This window comes from Dreissena polymorpha, chromosome 14 (genome assembly GCF_020536995.1).
Source record: "Dreissena polymorpha isolate Duluth1 chromosome 14, UMN_Dpol_1.0, whole genome shotgun sequence".
Lineage (NCBI taxonomy): Eukaryota > Metazoa > Mollusca > Bivalvia > Myida > Dreissenidae > Dreissena > Dreissena polymorpha.
This window is the reverse complement of record NC_068368.1, coordinates 68,437,708-68,456,129: the sequence shown is the minus strand read 5'-3', so window position 1 is coordinate 68,456,129 and position 18,422 is coordinate 68,437,708. Positions and strand designations below refer to the sequence as shown.

Genomic DNA, 18,422 nt, shown 5'->3' with positions numbered 1-18,422 from the left:
TAAACTAAACCTATTTGAACAAAATGACGACAGGTTCGACGTCTACTATAGCAAAATGTTCTCGTATGTTTGAAGACTTTTGTTGCACATCTTGTCGAGAGCTGAATCTCGAAGAATCAGCAGAGATTTATTGTGAGGCATGTCGAATGTTTTACTGTAAAAGATGTGGTCATCTTCATAATCGGCTTTCTTCAGAGCACACTACTGTTGGAAGGGGAGATATTAGCAAATGGCCAGCTTCGAAGGAGGTGGAGGATTTCATAAGGAAGTGTGAAGTGCATGCGGATAAAACACTGACACAGTTTTGTCATGACCACAGTCAGCTGTGCTGCTCTGATTGTGTTGTAACAATTCACAGGTACCAGGCACATGTATATCATTTTTTATTCATAATAAAGTTGTCAATACATTTAAATTTCACAATGTCAAACAAAATTATTCATGCATTAATTGTTTTTAACATAACATAATTTTAACCTCCCCTGAGCCTTATACATGTACAAGTACTACCAAATAATAGTAAAAATGTTTTTTATAAATTGTATAAGATATTTAACCATACTGTTTTGGCCAGATTTTGCTTTTGAAATTAGAACTCTAGATTTTTCTGGGGAATTGGGGAATAAACCTGCTCCCAATCATTAGCAAGTAGAAACACATTCAAGCCCTGTCACAAGAATGTCATTGAGTCTACCTCTTTAAAGGTTGCTCAAATTGTTCCTGTCTGCTGTATGAGTAGGTCACTAAAGTAAAGATGAGACTTTCCAATTGGATACATATACTTCTATGTTTATAGTAAAACATTTTTTTAAACATTTATTTTACCATTAGGGTATTGGTTTCAATAGTATGTAACTTCATATAGTGGTCCTCTACAACAATTGAAGGTTAGGATTTTAATATTCTGTAACATTGTATAGTGGTCCTCTACAAGAATTGAAGGTCAGGGTTTTAATATTCTGTAACATTGTAATTAATTGAAGGTCGGGGTTTTAATATTCTGTAACATGTTATAGTGGTCCTCTACAACAATTGAAGGTCAGGGTTTTAATATTCTGTAACATTGTATAGTAGTCCTCTACAACAATTGAAGGTCAGGGTTTTAATATTCTGTAACATTGTCATTAATTGAAGGTTAGGGTTTTAATATTCTGTAACATTGTCATTAATTGATGGTCAGGGATTTAATATTCTGTAACATAGTATAGTGGTCTTTTACAACAATTGAAGGTCAGAGTTTAATATTCTGTAACATTGTCATTAATTGAAGGTCAGGGTTTTAATATTCTGTAACATGGTATAGTTGTCCTCTACAACAATTGAAGGTCAGGGTTTTAATATTGTGTAGCATTATAATCCACTCATCATGTCACCATGTACACATGTTACTGACAGAATTTGCAAACGGCAAATATGTACAACAAAACAATCATTTAAATATGTGATAAATGTTATACCTTTATGAATATAAAAATACATGGTATTTATGGATGAAAAATGAATACATGACGTGTTCTCTTTTGTGAATTCTGTACGCAGGCTAGCATTAGTACAGAGGGTGATTAAAAGGCAAAAGGTGTATAAAGAGCTAGGAATGATGAAATGATGATTAATATACAAGGACTAAAAACCACATGTGCAATGTTAATCATTTTGTCAGTGTTTAAACAATCATGGGTGCATTAACTGACCCTTTTTCATCCGAAAATCAGTCGACTGTTAAAAAAATAATTAAAAAATAAAAATAAAAAATCTACCTACCCTCCTACATTTTTCTGCCCATGTTCCCTGAACCAATACTTTTTTTTTGTTTGGCCTCACATATAATTATTAATGAATATGTCTTAATCAATCCCATATCTTCAATCATGTAAACCAATTAATAGCCTGTCACATACCTAAGGCTTTAAAGTTTCACCTTCGCTTTATTGTCCTGTATATGATTAAACTCTATCCTCTTGTAGTAGTATCATAAATGCCACTTTAACAAGCAAGTATTACTCATTATTCAAGATTATTAGTCCCCTACTGGTGAAACCGGAGGGGACTTATTGTTTTTGGCCTGGCTGTCTGTCATTGTATGTGTGTGTCTGTCTGTCCCAAAACTTTAACCTTGCTCATAAAATAAAAACTCTTGGGTCTATGTTCTTCAAACTCCACATGTGCATGCATCTCATTGAGATCTACAATCAAACATGGTTTTGGTCACTAGGTCAAAGGTAAAGGTCACTGTGACCTTTACATTCAAAATATAACCTTGTTTCTAAAATGGTTGCTGTGTGGCTTCAAAGAGCAGTAGGGGGCATTGTGTTTCACAAACACAGCTCTTGTTCAGATTGGAAGGTTGTATACAAACTTTACGAACTTGAAAGTACTATTCTATGGAAACCAGCAAGCTTGTGTAAGCTTGGGGCAAGCTTGCAAAAAAGAATCCTCAGCAAGCTTGCGCAAGCTCGTGCAACTTCACTGCGAGGTTCCAATTTTAAGCTTGCGTGCTTCATGAATTGAACGTTTTTGCAAGCTTGCAAATGAGAAGCATCAGAAAGATTGCGCAAGCTTGCTGCAAGGTTCCAATTCTAGGCTTGGGGCAAGCTTCAACTGCAATTATTGATTTCATTGAAAGTTCATGGTTCATGGTATTTTACTGTGTATGCTTGTTTGAAACTTCATAGATGTCCACTTAATCTTCCTTGGTATGGTACTACATGTGGGATTTGTGTCTTTTAGTCAGTACAGTCAAGTGACCCCCATTTCTGAGTTGACCAGCACACATTCCACAGACCTGCAAGGACTCTCGATGAAACTTAAAACTATTCTTGGAGACATGAAGAGCTTACAGAACAATCAGGAGGCCAGTATGCAGACGTTGCAGGGATCATACACTGACCATGAGGGGTCTGTGATACAACAGCTGTGTCTGAATATAAATACCACTGTGGATGCATTTGCTGATAGTACTGTGAGCTTGTCTGATGAAAATGAACAATATATTAAAGCAGAATTGTGTAGAAATGTTAATTCCATCTTGAATGCATTTGATAATAGATCTGTGAAAGAACTTAGCCACATGAATGATGCAGTTATTAGCATAAAAGGTTCCATTACAAACTCCATTAATAAATGCATTAGTCTTCAGAATGACTTAACACAATTCTATAAAATCATTCATAAAATAGGGGATAATAAGGAGCTCCTTCTTATAGCTAGTATGAAATGTGGGCAAAAATTACGACAGGCGTTGGCAGTGCTGGGAAAGTCAGACAATGTTTTTTCTGTACTAGGGAAATCTGAGCACAATGTCAGAATACCAAGTGATTCGGATTCAATTCAATGCAGGATCATAGCTATATGTGCTCTCCCAGATGGGCAGTTCCTTGTTGCAGACAACATTAATAAGAAAGTCAAGCTTCTGAACAAGCAGTGCCAGGTGGTGAGTCACTTGGGTGTGACTGCTCTTCCACTGGACATGTGTCAAATCACACCCAGTGAGGTTGCTGTGATTGTGAATGATGTTAACACACATGAGGTCCAGTTTATCACAGTCAAGCAGAGCCTGCTTGTTCCAGAAAGGAAGTTTCAGTTAAAACATGCATGTACAGGTATTGCCCACAACCAGGGGGACCTGTTCATTGCCTCTGGTAGAGCACTGTTCAAGTACACATTGTGTGGAAAACAGGTCTGCAGACTGTATGAGGATGTATCATATGAAAAGACAGGTAAGAATCATGGTGTATTCATCCTGATATCATTAGGAATATACTTTCTAAAACATTTGCATAAGATCATATTTTTAGAGTGTACATGGGTCAATATATCGTCACAATGGCAAGACAATTCTTCACTATTATTGATTTATAAACATGACTCATCAAGTATGTTGACTGTCATTACATGTCATGTCTATAAATAGAAACTGATTTCCTGGGAAAGAGACACTTTCTGACCTGGTCCTCATTTGTGTTGCTGTCAACTTACTGTCCATGAACACTATGTTTTATACATTGAAAAAGATTCATAGAATTGTATAAAACAGATTCTCTTTTAATTGTTGTTGTTGGATTTTAAGAAGTGTTTAAACGTATGTATGTAAATATATTTATTCATTTTAACATCTTGCTTTTGTGAACTGTTAAGTAAATAACTGGATAAAAAAAGCTTCAATATTTGTTGTTTAAAACAATATTTTGCTGCATATTCTTACATATATGATGTACACGTGTAGATTGAACTGTGTAATCGTTTCCATATGTGTAATTGTGCTACACTTTGTTCCTAACTCATCAGTCACATTTTAACATGTCAAACCTGTACACGATAACATGCTACTGAAGTTTATTGTCACAGTTACATATTGAATTATTGGATTGCATGCTTATGTTTAAGATGTGATAAGGCTTATTTATAACAACACGTATGTAATACAATATCACTGAAGTCTGTTTAATAAGATTATTTAACATTTACAGTAATTCAATATCTTGATGTTACTCTGTTTTCAGTAGAAAAGTGTGCTGTGAGTCCCACAGGTGACAAGCTGTACATTGCCAGCTACTGGCAGAACAAGCTCCTCACCCTGGCCAGGGATGGAACACTCCTGGCTATATTGACAGACCAAAATCTAGGAGAGCCATCTGGTCTACATGTTACCCCTGCAGGCCAAGTGCTGGTCTGTGGATGGATGTCCCACACTATACTACAGGTGGACGGGGAGGGGAAGAGAAAGCTGACCATTGTGGCTAAAGGGGAGAGGGATGGAGTGGAGGACCCAGAGTCAGTCTGCTTCAGCAGCACCACATCGTCCATCATTGTAGGACAGTCGAGGGACATCATCCTGGTCTTCAAAGTGGAATAGTGTGTACATGTATGTATAAGTTGCTTTAATAAGTGATAAATATTTCAATGACAATATGTTGTTGAGCATAAGAACATTTAAACATGTGATGTTACTATACAAATTTGTTTGTGTAGTTACTGATACAGATGCGAATAATCTATATACACACACATTGTTATTTACTTATACAATGAGAAGTTTTTCTTTTAACATTAGAACTAGTAAGTATAAGTTATGTCATTGCAACAATTGTTTCATTTGTTCTTAAACTAAAAATTGTTTCATCAACCTTGTATGAAAAAAGCATTATAATTGTACATTAAATATTTGTAAATAGATTCACATTAACATAGCACCTAATGTTAATTTTAGACTTTCATTTCAATATACACCAGGGTATGTAAAAATGCTATATTGATGAATACTTTTTATAAAATATGAAATAGTTTTAGTTATCTTTGGAGGAATATATATAAATGTTTTGAATAATGTTTACAGAAAGATAACACATGATGTGATATTCATTAATTTACCTTGGGACACCACTTGGCACAACATTTATTATTAAGCCCTGTTTTCTCAGAATGAGGCTCAAAGTTAGTCCGCCTACAGTCTGTTTCATATGACACTATTAAGCCCTGTTTTCTCAGAATGAGGCTCAAAGTTAGTCTGCCTAAAGTCTGTTACATATGACACTATTAAGCCCTGTTTTCTCAGAATGAGGCTCAAAGTTAGTCCGCCTACAGTCTGTTACATATGACACTAATAAGCCCTGTTTTCTCAGAATGTGGCTCAAAGTTAGTCCGCCTACAGTCTGTAACATATGACACTATAAAGCCCTGTTTTCTCAGAATGAGGCTCAAAGGTAGTCCGCCTACAGTCTGTTAAATATGACACTATTAAGCCCTGTTTTCTCAGAATGGGGCTCAAAGTTAGTCCGCCTACAGTCTGTTACATATGACACTAATAAGCCCTGTTTTCTCAGAATGGGGCTCAAAGTTAGTCTGCCCACAGTCTGTTTCATATGACACTATTAAGCCCTGTTTTCTCAGAATGGGGCTCAAAGTTAGTCTGCCTACAGTCTGTTACATATGACACTATTTAGCCCTGTTTTCTCAGAATGAAGCTCAAAGTTAGTCCGCCTACAGTCTGTTACATATGACACTATTAAGCCCTGTTTTCTCAGAATGAGGCTCAAAGTTAGTCCGCCTAAAGTCTGTTACATGGTTTAACAAGGTGTTACAAGGTGAGCATTGATCTGGGAATATGGGGCTTAATGCATTTAAAGTGCCATCAACAAATTAGCCTGTGCACTGCGCTCACAGACTTATCAGGGACGATACTTTCTGCTTTGAGGAATTTTGGGTTGAAAGGAAATTTCTGCTTGACAAAAGTCAAGTCTAGGCCGAGAGTGTCGTCTCAGGTTAGCCTGTGAGGACTACACAATATAATGTGGGGCAACACTATAGGCACATGCATTAAGACCAGTTTTCCCAGAGCATGTTTCAAGTTTAGTTGTAGATTCGTATTTAAAATTTTAATGAAAACAATTATGTTACAACAAAAAATATTATTAAAAGTGGTTAATGAGACAATGACATTCATGTACAATTAAAAAAATATTGTTAAGCAATATATGATATTATTTACAGAGCTCACGTTGTATGTGAAATCTCAGTATATTTATAAATTACCGTAAATCTGTATTCAAGCTAGTAAACATATTCTTTTAAGATTGTGGAATCGAAATGTATCTATTAAATAAACAAAGAAAGAAAAAATGCAATACATGTAATACAATCAAAATGTATGTAAAGAACATATTGAAATATTGGGACTTGTTCACAGATTTGCAGAATGGCAATTGTCTAAAAATTATAATATATTCAGCAGTTTATATTTACAAAGTATTAAAAACTAAGGAATACACCTGATTAAGGAATATATTAAAAGTATTTTCCTTAATGAACAATCATATATCAAAATAAAAAACAAATGAAATAAAGCATTACAAACACTTTTCGAAAAAAAAGTGGTATATGTACTGTAAATCTGGTCCATGAATTAAACTCAAACACATAACAAAATGAGCCATAAAGATTCCTCTTTGTTGCATCAGTCAACAACTTATTTTAAATAGTTTCCTGTCTGAAAAATACATGATTCAGGGCTATTTGACCTTGTTAAAGAACGGCTGTTTTTTCCCAACATGAGAATATGGCGATTCATATTTTCAATGTTTAAAAAAAGTGCGACTCAAATTTTCATAATTTAAAAAAAGTTTGGGACTCGTTGTTCACAAATTGAGGGGTCAAGGATGAAACGAAACAAGCCATGTGATTTGATAAGTGTTTGCAGCGTTTGGGAAATTTTATAACTGAAACTTGTATTCTCCCTGAACATGTTTGCAATTTACTTTGAGAAAAATCTTGTCTTGGTATTGAATACTGTGAACATGTGGAATTTTGGGCGTCTTCAAAGTAAATAAAAATTAGTTTTGTCAGCTGGCAGTAGTTCAGGGCAAGTGGGCTGAATCTTAATTTTACTTCCAGGTGTATTTGAACAGTCATTTGTTTCCTTCTTTATAAAGTACACATACAAGAAACTTCCTCATATACTAGTGGACTAATAAACTGAGAAATGAAATTAGAACCTTTCAGCAAAAACACATGTACACGAATATTTTGATGGGTTAACTAAGTTCCATCCAATTATACAGTATCATCAATTTAGTCTGCAAATTAAATGCTTTATATTGATAAATGTAAACATTTAAACTAAAAGGCTCCAGTAAACAAACAAACAAGATTACAATTAAAGAAAGAAAAAAGTAACCCTCAATTAGGCTCAAACCCCTGATCCCTGGAGTAAAAGTCTTACGCTAAGACCACTCTTCCCTCCGTGCTCATACAATGATTGATGCATTTTTTACTTTATAAGCAATCCTCGTAGTGTGACAAAATATAACGATTACAACAAAACGCTTTATAATTTTCAGGTTTTTAAATCGTCAAAAGATGCATTTAAGAGTGCATGGTAAATGGTTAGTTTACTGTTTTCTCACAAACATAAAATAACTACATCGAAAATTTGCGAAACTGAAATTTCATTTTTTTTTATTATGTCAGTTTACCAAAACAAGAAAAGGTCCCTTTAATATAATATTATTCGAACATTATTACAGTAGCTCTGTATTCAGATAAGTTCTTAATGGAGTTGTTCATAAGTTTTGTTTTTACATAACACAAAAACAACATTAACAATCAGAACTTCAATATTTGTAAGCATGTTATATATTTAGAGTTTATTGTTGATTGTTTTGTCTACACCGTAGTTTTTCCCAATAAAATTGCGACCAAGTCGTAGATCGAGTTCTATCATAACTGTGAAATGTACGACTTTATTTGCCGTCTCATCTATTTGTGAACAGGTCCCATTAAGATGAGCAGTCAACAACAGCAGCAGCAACAACTGTCTAGTCAGCAGCAGCAGCAACAGCTGTCTAGTCAGCTGCAGCAGCAACTGTCTAGTCAACAACATCAGCATCAACAACTGTCTCATCAACACCATCAGCAGCTACAACAACAATTATTAAGTCAACAGCAGCAGAATCAGTAACACTTTTCCAGTCAACAACAGCAGCAGCAAAGTTAACAGCAGCTGAAGCAATTCCCACAACAGTAACAACAATCCAGTTGAAAGCAGCAGTAGCAGCAACACTCACTAGTCAACAACATCAGCTACAACAAAAACTGTCCAGTCAACAACAACACCAGCAGCAGAAACAACAGTTCAGTCAAAATCAGCAGCCACAACAACTGTTAAGTCAACAACAGCAGTAGCAGCAACAACTGTCCTGTCAACAATAGCATATGAAGCAACAACTGTCAAGTTAACAGCAGCAGCAGCAATTCTTATAGAAGCTACAACTCCCTGTCAAAAGTATCAGTAGCACTAACTGCTCTCCAGTCAACAACATCAGCTACAACAAAAGCTGTCCAGTCAACAACATCAGCATCAACAACTGCCCAGTCAACAACAGTAGCAGCAGCAACAATTGTCCAGTCAGCAGCAGTAGCAGCAAATCCAACAGCAGAAAACATGTCCAGTCAAAAACAATAGCAGAAACAACTGTTCAGTAAGAAATAGCAGAAGCAGCAAGGACTATTCAGTCATTAGCAGCAACACTCACAGCAGCAACAGCCATCCAGTCAACAGCAGCATCAATACCTGTCCATTCAACAGCAGCAACAACTCCCACAGCAGCAATAATTGTCCAGTCAACATGCGACATATACAAGACATGAAATTCGCCAGAAAGTGAGTTTATTATTAGCAGAATTTGAAAAGAGCGTTATTAAGGCGGGGGGGGGGGGGGGGGGGGGGGGGGGTAGGAGAGATGACACTCAAACAAGCTTCTCTCATCAGTGTGATCAACACCTGCATCAGACATCATGGTAAACTGTTATGACTCTCTAAAACGATGCAGAAAGTTAAGGATAGACCAGAACTCTCTTTAATAGCCTGTTAAAAATGTCTGGACAAAATACAACAGTGTGAGATATATATGAATAAGAAGTTCTCAGATGAGGTGTTCTCAGTGCATGGGATGTCTAAGCACAAAGTGAGAATATTTAGTGATTAAAACACATGCTGGATCAGCGGCGTCTATGTTCTCCCTAAAGGATAGGTTCTGGTTGTAGACTTGGATAATAATACAGTCAAGCTACTGAACTAGCAGTACCAGGTTGTGAGTCACTGGAGTGTTGCTGCGTATCCAAGGGACATATGCCAGATTTCATCCAGTGGGGTAGCAGTGGCTATGCCTGACGGGGTCCAGTTTATCACTGTCACCCAGAGCCATCTGGTTCTTCAATGAGCAGAAGACAGTTATGCAGACTTTATTAAGATAAAATCAGAAGGTAATACAGGTAAGAATCATGTTGGATTCATCCTGAAATATTTGTAAGTATGGAATGCTAAGTAATCTTACGAATTGTATTATTGTAAAATGTGTATTTGTCAATATATTGTTATAACAAGTGTTCACTATTATTGATTTATAAACACGAGTAAGCAAGTATTTTGACTGTCACTACATGACATGTTTATAAATAGAAACTGAGTTCTTGGGAGAGGCACACTTTCTGACCTGGTCTTCACCATTTATGTATGGAATAACTGTAAATGTACAATATGTTCCATGTCGTGGCTTCAAATAAATAACCTTTTAATTATCATAATTGGTAATGGGGTCTATATAGGAGTCACTTTGTTGTTCGGTCGGTCTGTTGTTTGGTCGATCTGTCTGTCCCAAAAATGTCATCCGATCTTCACCAAACTTGGTCAGAAGTTGTATCTAGATGATATCTAGGTCAAGTTTGAATATGGGTCTTGCCGGTCAAAAACTAGGTCACGGGGTCACTTAGTGTGTTTTGAACTGAAAGATTGTCAGGACCATAACTATGTCATTTATCGTTAGATTTTAAAATGTCTTGGTACATTTGTTCAGCATCATCGGACGGTGTTTCATGCGAAAGAAGTACGTCGATATCCCCAAGGTCAAGGACACATGGATTTCAAAGGTCAAAATACCGATAAATGAGCTTGTCCGGGCCATAGCATTATAATTAATTGTGAGACTTTTAAATCATTTGGCACATTTGTTTACCATCATTGGACCGTGTGTCATTCGAACGAATTATGTTGATATCTCCAAGGTCAAGGTCACACTTCAAATTCAAAGGTCAAAAATGGCCATAAATGAGCTTGTCCAGGCCATAACTATGTCTTTCATTGTGAGATTTTAAATTATTTGGCACATTTGTTCGCCTTCATTGGACGGTGTGTCATTCGAAAGTATTACGTCGATATCATCAAGGTCAAGGTCACACTTAGAATTCAGGGGACAAAAAAGGCCAATAATGAGCTTGTCCGGGCCATAACTTTGTCGCTTATTGTGAGATTTTAGAATCATATGGCACATTTGTTCATCATCAATTGAGGGTGTGCCATGCGAAAGAATTACGTCGATTTCTGCAACGTCAAGGTCACACTTTGAGTTCAAAGGTCAAAAATGACCATCAATGATCTTGTCCAGGCCATAACTATGTCATTCATTGTGAGATTTTGAAATAACTTGGTATATTTGTTCACAATCATTGGACGGTGTGTCATCCGAAAGAATTATGTCGATATTTCCAAGGTCAAGGTCACACTTTGAGTTCAAAAGTCAAAGATGACCATAAATGAGCTTGTCCGAGCCATAACTATGTCATTCAATGTGAGATTTTAAAATGACTGTACATAAATTTTGTTCACAGTCATTGGACGGCGTGTCATGCGAAAGAATTCAAGAGTTCAAAGGTCAAAATGTCCATAAATGATAATGGCATAATAATTATTAAAAGTCGCCATAAACTAGCTTCTCTTGTTTTGTGAAGACAGCATGAAAAATATGCTGTGTCAATGCAGCATGTGGGGGTATGCATCACGTCTGTGACAAAGCTCTAGTTGATGCACGTATAATTATGTTTTTTTCTTAACTTTCTATCAGTTTAAAAATTCATGTGTACATTTTTAATGTACTTTGCTAATGTGTTCATCTGTTTTATTGATCTCCACTTCATTTCTAACTCACAGGCCACATTTCAACATGTCAAACTTTTACACGTTGATCGTGCGTCCCACCCATTGACATCATGTTTTATGTTGGAGGTCGCTTCAATACCTATCAAAATTACACATCATCCTTTAGTATGGTTAATACGGTTGTAACTGTCTGACAGAGTTCATAGTCTAAACGATACATTTATTATTTAGGTGTAAAAATTTGCTTCAATCTGCAAAATGCTGCTGCGATGGGGTTTTATTCATAATCCCTTCACATTGTTATGAATGAAACCCCATCGCAGCAGCAAATGTGAACCTGACGCCTAAGGAACAGTCAGTGATCAATGCATTTTATCAGCCACTAATGGCATTCTGGGTTGATTGCCCGCTCACATCAGCATCCGTAGTAACAGGTATTCTTAAGTTGAAGAAATATGAATAAGATTTTATAGAAGAGGCCCAAACTCCTGTTCATAAAGCTGTTTATGGAAAACCTATACAAAATTGTTAACCTCCTTAGATTCCTTAACTGGCGGAGTATGTTAAGATCGTGTACATTAATGTGTTTCCAACAAGAAATCGCTTACATGTTTGGTAGTTTATTGTCCTTTAAGCTAAACAATTGATTTCTTATGGCAAATGTTATCAAATATTTTGTCTTCAATGCAAATACATATGTTTGCTGGAGATTTGAAGGACATAGGGCCTTCAAAGCATATGAGATGCCATACACAACCATGAGGTAGGGAAATGTTTACATAATTAGTTTGGGTTTTAAACGGCATTTGTCAATGTGACCATGATAGTTTCAACATTATGTTATCATATAAACTTAACTTATACCGACATATAAATGATTATGATGTTAATTTTATCCTACATTGTACATGGTGGTAATTTACTTGGTGGTAGACTTGATGATTGTATTAAATAACATTTTTGGCTTGACCCAACACAACATGCTATTCAGAGAATATGATAGGATGAACAAGAACAACAAATTGAAGGCTAACTGGCTGCTGTCATATGAATCAAAATCTGTTGAATGTAAGGAACAATATACATAAAAAACAACCTTATTTTTATGGTTGTCCATTAAACAAATACTAATTCCATGATTTACTTTTCAGAGTAGGTTCCTAAAAGACCATCATCAGTCACAGATCGGTTTCCAGTCTAGCAGCGGGCTCTCTGATATGTTGAGCCAAGAAGGTTGGGGACATTGCTCGAGCTTTTGCAGCAACGGACTATTTGCTCAGGACCTAAAGGCGAACGCCTAACACACCATACCCTCGTCGGTGTACGGCAAGTCTTACCCTGGTTCTCATACTATTCCGGCTCACAGTCTTCATCCACAAGGTAATTTATAGTTTTTTTTATTGTTTTAAGAAAGGCATATGAAAACATGTTTGCAATGGGTGACACGAACAGGGCCCTCTGAATCTGTCATTGAATATTAGGTTAAAATTCATTAAATTATACTTAAGAGTGAGATGAGGTGTTATTTTTTGTTTTCATGGCCTTTATTTTAACTTTATTTGTTAGAATGTTGGTAGATGTTTTGCGTTTCTCTTAAGAATAGCACGGGACGGTAACATTTTTGAATAACAAGCCCAGGTGTCGATAATTGTAGGTCGCCATATCAGCATATTTGACGGTTAAGGTATACTATGCGTACAATACCAACATATCTCTGTGGAAGAAACGTAGAATGCTCATTCTTAGAAAATGCTCTTGTTGATAACCTTTTTAAAATAATAAAATTGGTGAACGTAAATATGCAATTACTTTATAGTTCTATATCTTCTACAGATATTGAAATATATTTTACATACATGTTCAGGGTCTCTATTGGCCCATTCCTATAACTGTGTAGCAGTATTATAAACCTTTTTGTACTTTTGCAAGTCTTGTAAAGGTGTGCATATAAGAAAAAATCTTGTTTATACGGATTTCATGCAATCTGTTTTACTACTGACGTCTGAATATATTAAAGCTTTGGGAATCTTCTTGCAATCACCATGGCTCATAACTCTGATCTGCAATTGAGCAGGATTATGCCCCGTTTTGTTATAAAAAATAGGTTAGCATTTGAGTGCAATAATTCTTATCTCTAATTTATATGTAGACTTGACATAGGGTTACATTTGGGGACCAGTTGGGTCAAGGTCTCTTTTGCTAAAATGTATAAACGTTTGCGTTTGATAACTACCGGATAACGATTTTGTTCTGTTATAATATGTGCACTTAGTTTACATGCTTTCTGGTGAGGGATTGCATTTGGGGTCAGTAGGTTCGAGATAATTGTTACTTAAAATAGAATAAGTTTAAGCTCAATACCTTACGTTGGTGTTGTCCTCCTACTGACTGTTAGGGCACTGGTTGGATCATCACTCTTTGAGTGTTCTTAAGGAGTCCCCTAAAGACACCAAGTAATCCTTCTACCCTGAAAAGACTTGAAATTGTATCAATGAACCTTATGTTGTTTTAAAATCCTGTGAAATAAATTGGATTAAATGAAATGTGTAGTAATTTAGAATACTTATATTGATGCACTCACCTTCGTTGAATTGTTTGCTTGTTGACTGGTTAATTACAACTTGTGTCCTTATCACATAATGCTTTATAATGATTTTATACCATACATATTTGATAAAATGACCGGAACATTTAGCTCTGATTTTAATTGAATAAATGGTTCCCATGTCTTATTAGACCATCCTCAAACTTAACTTTGACCTTTTCAAATATGTACAAGTATTAAGTTTTAATTCAATGATACAACTATTTATGAACAGGTACATTTGTCCATATTTTAGAAGGTTTGGTAAATACGTCAAGTTGGAAAAAGTGTCAAAAGCACTCCTATCGGGTTTAAAATTGCTTCCTTTGTAGCTCTTTAATAATTTTACAACGCGGCAATCAAAATGGTTATGTTCCAGGAATACATTGCCTAGCTAATGAACAGTGTCCGAGCGTGGAACATTTAAGAGGAACAGGATCCTGGGTCAGCATGGTACCAATCTAGCAAAAAAAAAGTCTAGCAGCTGCCCCCTAGAAGGAGCCTCGTTAGCCCCAGGGTGGAGTCATGATGCCCCTGGATCAACAACTCTCCCGGGATCTTCACAACATTAATAGAGCAACATGGCCTTTCAGGTGGAGATGTAAAAATATTATTCCCCCCCCCCCCACTCCAAACCAAGTTTGGTAGGGAGTATAATTATTCAGAATTGTCATTACCGTTTCAAACAAGTTATTTTAATATAAACCTTAGCAATTTGGCAAGGTATTAGATACAATGTGATACAACCAATCTTGGTTCTAGAAAATCAGTGATGTTTTAGTGATAATCATGTGTATGAGTGATGACGAAAATGAATGGTGAAAGTAAGATCAGGTTCCTTAATGATTCGAAACGAAATGGCGATCAATTACTAATGACAACCCAAGTTATATTGAAGTTGTTTCGTCAGTCAGTTGGTTGGTCAGGTGCTTTTAAAAGGTTATAAAAAGGTTTTGTCATCACCATAAAGTGTAGATGGTTGCCTGAAAGATGAAGGTTTTTATTGGCCAAGCCACGTTTTTGCCCAAATTTAATTTACATACCCTGTTTCATACCGAGGGGAAGGGGGCAGTTTGAAACTGTAAAACTAATATTTTTCAACTTATATGCATGTTTATGTAAACATTTTTGCCACTGTTCTACGTCCTTTAATAAAATTTGTTTGGGTTGGTTCACGAGGGTTTACTTGAATCAATTTGTCGACCAGTATGTCAGCCTCACCGTACGTAAGTAAGAAGCCATGTAACCGATTATTATTTCCTTTTACAACAAGGTGCCTCTTGATACAGCAATTATCTCAAATATCTCTCTGATGGCGGACAGCTGTACACATCGCAAAATGAGCGCTTCATGATTAGCTGCCAGCAGTATCCACGCAACAAACCTATGAACACCCAACAACAGCTTCATCAGCATAAGGGGTCGAGTAAGCCATCAACAATGTTTGGGAAGACTAGGCAGTAGTTTGTTTGAACATCAGCTCAGTATGGATTGTTTATCAATATTTTCTAATTGAGTTAAGAATGTAAGTTGTAAATTTTACTGCTTAATAATTCTTATTTGAGAAGGATAAATTGCCATTTTGGTGAAAGGGTAATATAGAGGGTTTTTGCTCTAAATATAGACTCGTATTAGAATTACGCATAATCACTATCTTTGTTTCTAAGAAAACAATATACATTTATAGAGCGACAAACGCAAATATTAAAATATAAATTTCTTTAAAACTTTTTTTCAGAAACAAATGTCGCTGCACAATATCTCAACAGGATCCGTGCTAGGTCAGCCCTCCATACAGTGCCGTATCCATGACGATGAAGTCCTCCAACTTTTCCCAGTACTCACTTTTGTGTTAGAGTAAGGTTCAATGTCTCATGGGCTTTGGTGGTCTTGGTAAGATGGGCATGTTAGAATGAAGAGATGGGACATGGTCCATTTGAATAAAGACTTTGTTGCAATTTTGTCTTCAATAAGTCAATTATAAAAATGATTGCAATACAAAAGGAATACTTAAGCTGCTATTTATAAAATTCATCAAACGTATGTACCGGAGATTGCAATTTGTATTTATTTCCTTTTAATATTAATGGAGTTTCGAGACAAAAGTTGAAAGTGCAGATGGTTGCCAACCCTTATTGCAAGAGGACATACACGTTTTCTCAGAAAATATCAACTACACAGATGTTTTGATAATATAAAATATTTTTCGAAACGGAAAAAATATCTTTTTTTTATATTTCCAAATGGATGGTTTGACTTTAAGATATTTGGAAATAAAGATTTAAAAAAAAGAAACAAATGCATCTATAGTTACTTCAGACACCAAATTACATTCAAACGAGCCAATATGAAAGACAGCCTGTTGAAGCAGTGAGTCATAAATAGAAGTTCAGTGATAAATAAAATATAACACTCAAAGTGCCTGCGTTGGCCTTGTTAAAGCCTCTTTAATCATTGTGATTAATAATGATGTGAGACCTGGTCGAAAACATGTGGCATGGTGCAGAATGAAATGGCGGAATGACAAAACATAACAAGGCATTTGGCCAACCATTAACTTGTGTGGCAAGCCACGTTGTGTCATGTGACTTGCGAATACAAATCATTTATTATGGGAATTATAATGCTGTCAATTATTTGATTTAAATGATTTTTGTTAAATGTAGCAAAAATTGTTATTCGAAATAGAGTGAATGGTACTTGTTAAAAGCAGTTATGTACAGTATTATGTTAAGCGCAAAAGAATGAAAGTCTGTGATACTACTTTGTATTCTGAAATGCCCACTCATTTATTTATTCCAGATGTTGGTTAACTATGGAAAAATAAGATTGTTTCATACGCTCAGTTTAAGCTTCAGCAAAGCTATTTTTATAATACCGGTAACTTGTTCAAATATTAAAATATATTGTCTTCTTTTCATTTAATAAAACATACTTCAGTATTGTGTTTACCAGAAATAGTTAAATTGTTTTAAAAAGTTGTAGACTTTGGACGCTTCTATTTTGATCTGTCTGTATGTCTGTATTCAATACTCTTCATTTTGATTAATGGGGTTAGTATTTCATCAAGAATATTGTGTAGTTTCGTGCAATTATACACGAAAAATATGTATGTATTTTAGACAATATTATTTTTGTCTTCTGTAAATTGTAAACTATGTATTGACTACAAGTGATTTATGAAATATTTACAATATATCATCATATTGTAAAAGCTGTATGAATTCATAAAACGCTTACAATAAATACAAAATCTAAATTATCAACATTTGATGGAGTATTATTTAAATATAATTTAGAATTCATACTTATTTCATTTGAGGTTGTTTGTTAAATGAGTGGAAAATTAATAATTATGTGGAATATTTACAATGTTTTAAAACTTAAAATCTTTTTATAAAAAAAAATATCAAGATGAGATTATTTGCAAGTAACAGCTTATTACATGGTCATTATTAGTGTTGCATTTAAATTCGGACCAATAGTTCATCATGCTTTGAATATTGTGCATTCCTGTTAAAAAAAAAAATCTAGATGTTTATGTGCGTGAATGAGTGAATACGGTTTATTTATTCGCATAATCGGCAATACATGCTCTTTTTGCAAAATAATTTATTAAGATTTTGTAGAAACTATATGTAAGTACATTTTGACATTGTGGATAGCAAAACAAATGAATTGCCGGTATAAATTATTAATGATTTTCGTTTTGTTTCAATATGATTAATTCATTGATTTATGTTCTATTTCCATCTTTTAGATGAGATAAAAATAACCATGCTTGTTTGAATGCTCATATGTAACTTATTTGATTATATAGTACCATACAAACAAATATCTTGAAACGAAAAAAAAATTAAGTATTAGAAACATGTTGTTTCATATGAATAGTTTTATCTATCCAATGTTGAGCAATTACTGGACAAAATTTATAATTGCGTCGGAAATAATGTTAACAAAACAATATGTGTAAATTCGGAAATCAATTGCATATCAAAGGAGAGCAATGTGATACGCTTTAAATTGTTAATATCTTCAATTTTAATGCATGCATATTTATTAGTTTATGTACAATTGAATTCTCATTGCAACACACACACTTGTTTATGTTTTTAAATAGTCATATTTAATGACATTTGTTAAGAAATTAATTACATTTGAATGACAATATTTGTTTTTTCAGTTCTGACCATTATTAGTGAATGTTATGAACTATATGTTACTTAAGAAATAATCGACGGGTAACCGTTGGTTATTGCGGTAATAACCAACAGTATGGAGTTCCGATGCGTAGGAATTAAACCACGAGGGCGTAGCCCGAGTGGTTTGATAACAAGCATCCGAACGACATACCGTTGGTTATTACCGCAATAACCAACGGTTACCCGTCGATTATTTCGATTCTAACACGAT

General features: G+C 35.1%; 1 protein-coding gene and 1 long non-coding RNA gene across 2 annotated transcripts; both read left to right on the top strand.

The window, feature by feature from the left end:
* The first annotated feature begins 204 nt into the window (after positions 1-204).
* LOC127858383 (uncharacterized) lies at positions 205-9,216 on the top strand. Its single transcript, XM_052395478.1, has 4 exons — positions 205-358; positions 2,728-3,716; positions 4,500-4,861; positions 8,265-9,216. The coding sequence occupies exons 2-3, from the start codon at positions 2,798-2,800 to the stop codon at positions 4,850-4,852; spliced, it is 1,272 nt and encodes a 423-aa protein (XP_052251438.1). The 5' UTR covers positions 205-358; positions 2,728-2,797; the 3' UTR covers positions 4,853-4,861; positions 8,265-9,216.
* Positions 9,217-15,644, top strand: LOC127858390 (uncharacterized). Its single transcript, XR_008038880.1, has 4 exons — positions 9,217-9,765; positions 12,577-12,805; positions 14,389-14,602; positions 15,283-15,644. It is a non-coding gene; the product is annotated as an uncharacterized LOC127858390 (long non-coding RNA).
* Positions 15,645-18,422: the final 2,778 nt, after the last annotated feature.